Source organism: Pteropus vampyrus, unplaced genomic scaffold (genome assembly GCF_000151845.1).
Source record: "Pteropus vampyrus isolate Shadow unplaced genomic scaffold, Pvam_2.0 Scaffold330, whole genome shotgun sequence".
Lineage (NCBI taxonomy): Eukaryota > Metazoa > Chordata > Mammalia > Chiroptera > Pteropodidae > Pteropus > Pteropus vampyrus.
The window spans coordinates 88,728-100,221 of NW_011889111.1; the positions used below are offsets into that span (position 1 = coordinate 88,728).

The window sequence follows — 11,494 nt, forward strand, 5'->3', positions numbered from 1 at the left end:
CCGCAGCAACCCTTCTGACTGAGAGCAGAGCCAAAGCAGCACGTTGTTGTTGTGAGGAGCAGTGCAGCCACGTGGTAAGTCAGATAGGCCTCTAGATGTTTCTGCCACAGTTCTGTGCTCCATTTCCACAGGTGACCTTTTTGCTTGGAGATTATCAATTCGAAACCCTAGTACTGTGACAGATACATGTCTAACTAGAATCTTTGTGACGAGTTCTTGTTTACCTTGGTACTGCCATTTAAACATTATACCGTAGCCAAGGAAACAATATGATAATGATGCTCAAAATGAATGTTAACATTTTGCTAGAGTTAAATTTTCCAACTCACATTTAGGCAATGTATACTTTTCAAAAACCACATCGCAGTAACATTTTCTATTTAGAATGACTATGCACATGTTTTGCTTATCCATTCCATAAAAAAAAAAAATTCTAAAAACCTCTTTTAAAAAGGCATTTTTGTTAGAGAGGGGGGTGTGTGTTTATTTTAGTGTAACTGTTGTGTAATTCACTGAATGGGCTTTAGATTGAGTTTCCGAAAGGCACCATGGTTATGAGCAAAAGGTTAGAAGGGGGGTGACAATGAATTAGGGTCGCTGGCAGCCTGAGACACTGCTGCGCACATTTGAGGGAGATGAATTCAAATTGCCTTCATTAGCTGAGCAATACGCCCTGGAAACAGGCTGGGAGGCGCTGCCATTTGCATTTTTGCTAAGTGATCAGGCAGCTACCTCTGTTTTCTGGCGTTTAAGAGCAGTGACTTGGAGAGAGAGAAACCGTTTCAGGTAAGCAAGCCAGGGCCATTCGAAGACTAAGAAAAAGTTTATGAATGGAGATGTCAGAGTTATGCTGAGTCTATCTGTGGCACGAAAAGACAATCTCACCAACAGCTGGGCTCTGGGATGTCAGAGCATTAATTCTCCCCACGTTCCGGCACCACAAGAAAAGCTCGAGGCTGTTCTTTTGATAAATGATCAATCCTCCGGCATGACACTGCCCTAGCCGCCCTGCTGTTGCTAGTTAAAAGTCTGAATTTCAATTAAGCAGTAAATCTTTATGGTATTACATCTTGAACAGTCAGTTAACTTCTCCCTAATCCCCTACAAATCTGAAACAGGATTATTTTGCAGAGTCATTTCCTGCAAGCTCACTGAAAAGGAAAAATATTCTTATTTGACCAGTAAAGAAAAATTTTCCTTCAAATAAAACATTAAGTATTAAATAATTGTTTTGTTTAGGTTTTTAACAATAGGCCTACATACAAAAATTACACTTCCGCAGTGTAAGTTAAGACGCAATCAAATGTGTTAATACATAACTTGAGTGAAAGTCCATTTTCTTCACTGTGCACCTTCAGCACGTACGTCCCATCTCAGAATTCTTTTCCACGTACACATTCTTTGGAAGAATTCTTACATCACACGAAACACGTACACATTCCTAACACCAACCACGCTCAAGTCAGTGTAAACATTCTTGGTCCCCACGTCACCTCAAATGCCCCCAGAGATTTTTTTCTTAAAACTTCTTGTCTATTTTTGAAAAATATTAGTTGATGCCTAAAAAAGAAAAAAGAAGCAGCTAAGAGAGACTATGTCTATGGGATTTCTGCATCTTTCTTGAAAATTTCAATATTTTAAGAGAAAATACAGGCCATTTAACAGGCACCATTTCCTTCATTTAGGATTTTAAAAGTAATTTAAAAGTAATGAGGCCACAAAGCCAAATTAACACAGCTTCGAAGCTGCAGTATTAAAGAAGCCTTAAGAATTAGAGCCACTATTGGAATGGAATATAATTTTTGCTGTTCAGAATTTTAGAAGAAAGTCTTTCCCTTGGAAGCAAATGCAGTTTTGTTCATGTCGATAAAATTCTGCCACTGTAAGTGCTACTTCTCTCAGTCATTAAGAATGCAGACATTTCTTCCATTCATTCAGATAATTTTAACAACTGAAGATGTCTGAACTACTTCATTAGAACGCCTGTGGGCTTGTAATAAAAAGAAGATAAACACATTTTAATTTAAATGATTTATGCATCAAACCAGTATATGGAAGCTATTATGTTGCAGGTATGTCACTACTAGCTGCTCAGGTAGAGTCAGTTCAACCAGGGGTCCCCAACCCCAAGGCCATGGGCCAGTACCAGTCCGTAGCCTATTAGGAACCAGGCCGCACAGCAGGAGGTGAGCGGCCAGTGAGCGAAGCTCCATCTGTGTCTGCAGCCGCTCCCCAGCATCAGCATCACCGCCTCAGCTCCGCCTCAGATCACCAGGCATTAGATTCTCACAGGAGCACCGGTCCCTGGTGCCACAAAGGCTGGGGACCACTGGAAACAGGTCTGAATAGGGAATGTTTTTACCTACAACATCCCAGCTGTGCAACATAAAACACTCAGAAAACCAGCACGTAGCACAGGGTGGAGGCTCCGCCAGCCAACGGCCCAGTTAGCCAGCTCCTGGACGCGGGGCTGCCTGACTGCAGATGTTTGTTTTTCATTCCACTACAGTAGAATCTTCCACTATGTTTGCCACTGGCTGCCAAAGCGGTTCTTAAAAATGAAATCATAGTTTAATATTATAGCCAATATGCCCATGGATAACAATCCAAACATCATTTCGTTTAATACTAGATATTTTATTTTCTTTTGGAAAACAAAGTTATTTATTATATTTCTTTTTTCAAAATTTGATGTTATTTTAAGTTTAACTCAACTTAATTTATTCCATCCAGTGTTAGAATACTGCGTGTTCTAAGAAATGCATGGACGGCTATTACTCTAATCCAGCTAACTACACCTTCCAATGAGCCAACGAAGCTTACTTTGACGGCTGGGCTTAACTCGTCACGGAGGAATAAACAGTGTGGTTAGTGGTTAGTTGTCACTGAACAATGCATGCTTGTATGTTCAGCACCGTCCTACTATGGTGAGAAAAAAAGACATTCACGTCTTGATTACAAGAATTCAGGAAATGGCTACTAGGAGCCTTCTAATTCTGGAATCCTATAATTCTATGATTATTTTTTAAACAAAATCGAGGTATGGACTGTTGTGTAGGAAGAAACACATGCCTCTTATTCCAAGTAACTATTCTTTTCGTCACTGAGTTTATTTTACATTACTTTTGCATATCAGATTAATTATAAGGACTAAAAAACTGATAGGTGTTAAAATACATTGGCGAGAAACTGATAAAAATAAAGATGTCTTACAAAATAATAAACTATGTAGTTGCATTACAGTGGGAGACCAAAGGTCTGGATATGGATGAAAGAGAAGGGGCACAATTTTCTAGAATAGGAAGGCGATGGCAGAAAACAAAACAACGGGAAAGATACGGTGGAAGCCACACCACAACGTCCATCGAGGTTAAGTTTCAAGCGGAGACACTGGAGTAGAGTGTAGAAACAGCGGTATTTGCTTAACGGGTGACCCGTAACTTAAATACTACGGACTCTTAAGGGACATAGCAGAGGAAACGAGACTCGCGCGCAGGTGTCACAGAATGCGCGCTACGTGCGGATCTTTAACCCAAAGGCCGTGCGGGAGGCCATCCCCACCCATCGCCACGCACGACCCTGGGGGCAATCCCCACCCATCGCCACGCATGACCCCGGGGGCCATCCCCACGCAGGACCCGCATGCGCCCCCAGGCCGTTGACAGCCCCGCTGTCCCACGGTCAACCCGCCCGCGACAGCGTCGCGGCTCGCGCCCCGAACCCCGCCCCGCCCCGCGCACGCGCCTACCGTCGTGGTTGGGGTTCCCCAGCGTCCAGGGCTCGTCCGAGTCGAAGTGCGTGTCGCCGCCGATGCCCGGGCCCGGGAAGTACGCGTGCGCCAGGAAGCCGCCCTCGCCGTCGAACGGGGAGCTGTCGCCGTGGAAGCCGGACGCGAAGATGATGGTGATGTCCGCGTCGCGCCTGCCGCTCTCCAGCTCTCCGTACGGCACCTCCTCGAACGTCAACGGCGTCACATTCTGCCACACGTCGAAGGCGCGGCGGATGGCCTTCCGCGTTTCGGGGTCTCCGACCTTTGGGGTGACGTTCTTGATGCTGCAAGTTAGAGAAACGCGTGAGGAGCCCGCTGCGCCCCTGCAGAGCTGCCGCCGCGGCCTGGTGACGTCGGAGCAGTGGCCGCGCTAGGTGGCGCCACCCGCGTCGGGTCAGGGGCCCGGGAAGGGGCAGGACAGCGGCAAGGCAGGGCCTGTGGCCACCAAGCAGCCTGGCCTGGCACAGACCCGAGCGTCAGGAGCGCGGGGGTGACACCTGACGCTCGCGGTGAGTAAGCGGTGGCACCGGCATGAGGACGATATGCTGATGAGGAGCACAGCTGAAGCAGGCAGACCCAGTGGGAACTGTCACTGTCGCCAGAACACAGGGGACAGGTGACAGTTTGGACCGGAGGGGCGGGGGAGGTACCCGTGGAGACACTGGGAAATGGCTGGACTTTGGATCTATTTCGAGGATACACCTGCAAAGATGTCCAGATGGCCGGACACGGGCCGCGAGAGGACAGTGGTGCCGAGGAAGACACCGCATCTTCCGCCCCGAGCCCACGGATGGGTAGGCGAAGAGAAGGCGAAGGAGGCGTGCCTGCCGAGGGGGACAGCCACGCGGTGTCTCGTTGCTCGTGCTCACTTTATTTTTTTAACTGTATCCCGTTCGGCGTGATGCTCTGAGCTGTCTGAGGGACGGCGAACTGCGCTGGGGCATCGCCGACCTCTGTCCAGCTCGTTCATCTCTACATCTCCGGTGTGATGGCTGGACGGGCACGCGGATTAATGCTGCACCTCGAATACTGTCTACGTTAATCTTCCTGGCAGTCGTTTACTGTGTTCCCACCCTACGGATGGCCGAAGCCCCTCACTCGTGGGTGGGCGTTCTCCCGAGCCACGTTAGAAAGACCATACTACCAAGTGGGGGTTGCCCCGGTGTGAGGGATGCAGCTGTGAGCCGGGCTCCGCTCCTGCGGCGCTCACACACTTCCGCGATGAGAGAAACGGTAAGAAAGAACAGCGACAGCGACAAGACTAGGCGACTGCAGATGTGCTGAGGGGGGAGGGGAGGGGCGCAGAGGGGAAAGGGATTCCACCGAAAGAGGAGACGGGTGCCGAGCACCGGGTTTCCAGCCAGAAGGGGCGGTGAGCAGCCCCAGCGGACCTGGCCAGCTCGAAAACGGAACTGCCCAGCAAAGTGGCACAAAGGGAGATTGGGACAGCGGAGCGAGAGGACCCGCAGCTGGCAGGCTGAGCCGCGCTCCGTGAAAAGAGGCCACCGGCCAGCAGAGCAGGAGCCTGGTGTTGCTCCAGTTTACGAAGGTCACTGCTTCTGACGGCAGATGACGGAGACACGGAATGGAAGCAGAAACGCAGTTCAGAGGTTCAAGCAAGAGAAGACCCATGGACTGAGGGGCCGTCACGGAAATACAAAGAATGCGCTCAGCGCGTGTTCTGCGGGCATCTTTCGTGGGAATCGGGACCAGATTCCATGCATAATGGAGAAGTTATTTTGTTTTCGAAGAGGAACATCATACAACAGAAAATAAATTAAATCGCATTAGTATGATATTCATGTACATAACGGTTCTGAGCAAAATGAAGCAATATAATATAAAGAGAATAATAAACGTGGGGTACCATTTGGACTTGAAAACATATCACTGTGATTTCCAAAGCTCTGGACTTATTAGCTTCTAAATACACTTAACCACTATCTTCGTGATGTCATTAATAAATACAGGACACGTGGACGCACTTCATAGTTGGAGTTCTGAGCTAGGTGCACACGAAAACCAATTTAGAAACTTTTATGCTCCACTGAGAGATGTATTTTGTATTTCTAATAACAGATAACAAAGGGCGCAGAGAAGTTCTGATATTAATAGCAAAATAAGACTTATTCTTAATCATTCTAATACACGCACAAAATTTTTAATGTATATTTGCAAAAGTCAATGTTATAAAATGAATAAAATGCAAGTTATGTCTGAAAAGCTTAATAGAGCTAATTTACTTTTTTTCATAATTTGTTTGTAGAGTTGCTGCGGCTTCACTTTTCTGTTCCGAGGACAAGAAGTGGTCACAGACTAGAGACTGAACACAGTCCCTGCAGGAAGCCTGACGTTAACTATTTGGCTGTTTCCCATGATGCCGGCCTTCCAGATAAGGCAGATCTCAGTTCGCATGGCTCTGGGTCTTATTTAAATAGAGTTCGTTTCCCAGCCTGTGTGTCCTCTGGACACACACCTTGAATTCTTTCTGAAGTCAGTGGGGTCACCAGTGAGAGGGAAAACGAAGAGGAACTCATCGTCCCTCAGCACCGTCTAAGCTCCTTTTCTCTGCGTAACTATTAAAATAGTTAACTTCTAGAGTCCTCAGCAGTCATGGAGCTTCTACTAAAAATCAGGGAGAGCTGGAGGATGAATATACTGGGAAAACCAATAGCAATGAACACAATATAATCGAACAATGTTATCATGTTAATTATTATATCGTGGTTACTCATTAACATAATTCTAAAAACAGATGCATCTGGCAAATTATGTATGTATCCTATTGGTCATTTATTACATAAAATACTATTTCAGAGTTGAGACTTTATAGAGAAAAGTAACTTAAGCTAAGTCTATTTTACACAGTACCAGTATATTTGGGAAATAAAGATGTAATTGACAAAAATGATGCGATTCATTAAGTTCCTACAGTCATTTTAAATAAAAGATTAACCAAAGTCTACTAAGGATTCACTAATTCCCTCAACCACCGTTTGTGGAGGGCGTGACCCATAGCAGCCCTCCACTCACCTGTCAAGGATGGGTTACTTCCAGTCTGCGCCCTGGAAGTAACACGCTCTGCCACTTGCCCCACTCACTCACGACCCTGTCTCCGCCCAGACTGCGTTCTGCACGAGGGCGGGGCCTGCCCAGCTCCGCTGTTCATCACCAATGCCATCACATGATCCCAACAGAGAACACCTTATCACCCAAGAAGCAAAATTTGCCAAAGAAAACTGATCGTAAATCTAGAAAAAAATTATGTAGTAGCAAATGCTCATACAACATTTACTCTACACAGTGCAACTTCCTAACGTCTTATATATATTAACTTAAAAATGCAATATCCTTAGCTCTCGCCCTCAACTTTCCATAATCCTCTTGGAAAACACTCAACAATTTCTGCAATTTGGTAAATTAAAGGAGTGAAGATGATAGTTGGCATTTACTAAGCCCTATGTTCCAAGCACTGTGCTAAGTTTTCTTTCCCCCATTGTCTGACAATTTTCTCCCAAGCATTATGAGGTAGGTATCATTACAGCATTCACTTTGCACACAGGGAAACCGAGACTTAGAAGGTTAAGTAACTTGACCCTAGTTTTACAGGGAGTATCAGAGCCAGGATCCAAATCCAGACTTTTTTACTCTGAACCACGTGCCGTGCTGTGCTCATCAATAACCTGGACTTTTACAGGGACGGACATTTAATTACTTGAATATTCAAAACTGGCTGAGGCAAGGTCAGTACAGGGACACAGCATAAATGGAGTCATGATTGGTTCTGAACATACTGGCCTTTAGCAGTCTCTTCCTTCCTTCTGAATTCTGTATCCAGTGAAAATATCTTTTAAAGGTGAAGGAGAAAAAAGTTTCTTAAAAGAAGAGAAAAGAAAAGAAAAGAAAGAAAGACAGATAATTTGTTGCCAGTAGACCTGCTTTTCATGAAATTTTAAAAGAAGTTGTTTAAAGAGAAGAAAAATCCTGCAGGCCAGAAATTCTGATCGGTTTAAAGAAAGGAAGAGCATTAGGGGAGAAGTGAATAAAGGTGAAATAAAGTTGTTATTTAAATTGATCTAACAGATAACTGTTCAAAATAATAATAGCAGCAATCTGTGGGGTGAGAACAGCTAATGGAGGGGTGAAGAGAATGACAACAATGTCGTAAGGGACAAGGGCGGAAGAGGGACCCTGTAAAAGGCCTCACAGTGCCTGCGAAGTAGCACAGCTATTTGAAAGTAGATTTAGAGTCATGTAATGTGTATCTCAAACTCTAGAGTACCACGAAAATAATGTTTAAAAGAGTGTAAGTGACATGCTAATAGAAAATGGAATTATAGAAACTGCTCATTTAAACCGTAGAAGGTAGAAAAAAAAAAGACCAACGAATGAAGCGCAGCAGCAGCAGGCAGCAGAGTCACCACCACGGCAGACGTTAACTCGGCTACATCACTCACCATGTTAAACGGTCAAAATACACCACTGAAAAGACAGAGATATTAAAGTGGACTGAAAAACAAGATCCAACTATATGTTGTCTACAAAAACCCACTTTCAATATAAAGACACCGATAAGATTAAAAGTATGGGATGAAGAAAGTTACACCATACGACACTAATCAAAATAAAACTGTAACATCAGGCAGGGTGGGCTTCAGAACAGATAGACTCTGCAGACAGAAAAGAGATAAGTATATAGTTGAACTGGACACCACCAACAAGCAACTCAGTCTAACTGATATTACAGAATACTTCGTCTTTCCTTTAAAAGATCTGAACAGACACCTCACCAAAGAAGACATACAGATGGCATCTCAGCATATGAAGATGTGGTGAGCATCACACGTCATCAGGGAAATGCAAACTAAACCAACAACGAGACACCACTGCACACCCGTCAGAATGGCCGAAATCCAGAACACTGACGACACCCAGTGCTGACGAGGACGTGGAGCCCCGGGAATGCTCATTCACTGCCGGTGGGAATCGAAATGGTGCAGCCACTTTGGAGGGCAGCTTGGTGGTTTCTCACAAAGCTACTCATGATCTTACCATGCAGTTAGCAATCGCACTGACAGTAAAAGTTAATTAAAAGACCCAAAGACATTCTGTTTCAATGGCAATTATTTATATGTTTTGTTGTCCGAGTAGCTTTTCGGTTACGACTACTTGTGATAGAGTGCAGTGCGCTGAACACTCGCCTCACAGTGCCCCGAGCAGTGGGCCTCATTCGAAGAGGCTGGAGAGTCTGGCTTGCAAAGGAGACCAGGCGCTTCCAGGAACACCCGCAAAGCCCCCGAGTGGATGGTTCGTTCTTCCTCAGTTGCAGTTTTAATTTCCTGATGTTAACATCATATCACTATGTCACCATATAGTCGACATGCATAAGCTGTCAAACAAAACGTCAGAATAAACAGTTGCGAAAAAATGGAAAAACGGTAATTCACCATTTGTTCTGATACCTGTAAGTGATGTGTTTGTGCTGCCACTTCTGTCCTGTTAATGCGTATCGCTTTCGACGAATATTAAATTTGGAGCTACCTCTTGTCTGGTCAGGCACACCGCATCGAGGCTTCTTCATCCAGCTGCAAAAAGCAGTATTTTCCAGTTACTGATCAACAACCCTAATCATTACGTTTAAAAGGAAATAAACTGAGACGGTAATCTATGACAGTGATAATGAAAATGGAAATCAAAAAGGCGAAGACTGTCCATTTTCCTGCAGTTTGAATCTACGTAGAAAGCACTTTTTTTCTCTTGATGATCAAGAATCACTAGTTTACAACTCAGATCTTCCAAATATTTTTTCGCTAGTTTATTTTTAGCTAACTGTTGACCCAGTCTCATAAAATCAGACTTTTTAAAATAAATTATCACTAAGGTTTCTTTCAGCTTTAACGTACAACACTGTTACGATCTTAAGCTCCACGAGTCGGGAAGGCACATGGCACTCTCCTCCTGCTCGCACGGGAGTCACCTGCTCGTGTAAGTAACACTGCCTTCCTCCACTTTTTTCTTCTTTTCGCTTTGATCTCGACCTCAGTTTCTAAGTGACGGCCATCTGCTTTGGATATTTAATAATATCCAAATTCAAAGCTTAAAATTTTTTGCCCGAATATGAGGTTTAGCATCACACGAGTTTAACATATTTGTATTAGGAAAATAAAATGCTGCCTCTGATTTGTTCATTTTACGTACTTATACAGACACGGCTGTCTAACTTGCAGAGAGTATGCTTTGACCACTGTCATGCTTTCTACATATTCTTGCTTCTTATCTAAGGAGAAAAGTTTTCATTTTGAGTAGTTTTTCTTTAGTGACTCAAAGGGTGGCTTCACTGTTCAGCGTCCCTCTTAAATTAACAATTACAGAGCTAATGCAGGCTTCGTGGGGCAACATGCTTCAGAAAGTGATATAAGAAAAGAATCATTTTTTGCTGTATTTCACCAAACACTGAACAACTTCTACACTCTTTAAATGAAAGAGAATTGAACTGGTTGTGGCCACCCAAACACGTGCATTCTGCAAATAAAACAGCTTCCACGTTACATGGTTAAATCAGCTAATCGGCTTTTACAGACAAAAGAATGATGATGTTTCATGCAACGTCATCGTGAAAGCTACTTTTAGGAAAGATGATGCTTTTCCAATAAGCGGTCCAAGCTTCTCCTTTTCATTCTGCCCCCGTCGTAATGCAGACATAACAAATCCCACCTCATTTAAAATGCACCGTAGAGTCACTCCAGAAAATCTCTGCATTTATTAAAATCTCCAAGTTAAGCAGACACCTTGAGAATGCCAACTCCGAGGGCCCGCTGGCCTACGGAACTGACTGTGGAGGTGAGGCCAGGGCCTCTGCCCTTCACCTCATAGGCCTGGGCATTCCAAAGGCCCCATATCTGAGCATTGTTTCACTAGACTGTAAGGCAGTGGAGGGCAAGGGAACTACATACTCCCAGTTCCTTCGAAAACCTCTGGCATAAGCAGATATCCAGTGAGCAGATGAGAAAGAAAGATCATTATGTTTTATTATATAAACTGTAAGATCTAGACCTAGATTTAACTAGCAAGTACTAAGCATTAATGATGGACTCGTGATGATTTAAGTGGCTTTTACATATGGGTATTTCTTTAATTACATCAACAAAAATTATAATATTCCTAAGGCGGCTACAAAGCTTTACTTATCTCACTAAAAGTACTAGGAGAATAAACAATATATGGTTACTGAATATGAATAAATTTACTTAACGCAGAACATGGTCATACTTAGGAACATGGTCATGGCTAAGGAAAATATTTAAGGAAACACTCTAATAGGAGAAAAATTTTGAAATGGATAGTGGGATAGAGTTTGACAGAACAGAATTGGCTATTATCAGAATACGATGCATTTTCAATGAGAATATGCTCTCTAAAGCTACGTTAAGAACGCACAGAATTGAAGGGTGAAGGGAGTAACCAACAGTTAGGTTCCGTGATGCCCGTGCCCACCGGGGGCCACGCACGCGCCCCAAGGACAGGCTGGGGCGGGTGAGGGGCCCGTGCTGACGTGTTTCCTGGGCCTCTACCCACTGCAGGCGACTTCGTCCTATGTTCCGACTGTGTGTCCGTGGGTTTCCTCACTCCATCCCGGCCCACTCACCCCACACATTTCTGAGCTTTATAACACGCTGAGAGATACTTAACGCGCCGCGCCACACACAGGTGACGTATTACTGAATC

General features: G+C 44.5%; 1 protein-coding gene across 1 annotated transcript in view; it reads right to left on the reverse strand.

Moving 5' to 3' along the window:
* MMP16 (matrix metallopeptidase 16) overlaps positions 1-11,494 on the reverse strand; it is a 92,491-nt gene that overhangs the window by 75,277 nt on the left and 5,720 nt on the right. Inside the window, exons 2-3 of the mRNA XM_023522101.1 lie at positions 9,232-9,354; positions 3,749-4,053 (exon numbers count right to left, since the gene is read on the reverse strand). Of these exons, the coding sequence (XP_023377869.1) occupies positions 3,749-4,053; positions 9,232-9,354 (428 nt within the window). The remainder of the gene's footprint in view (positions 1-3,748; positions 4,054-9,231; positions 9,355-11,494) is intronic.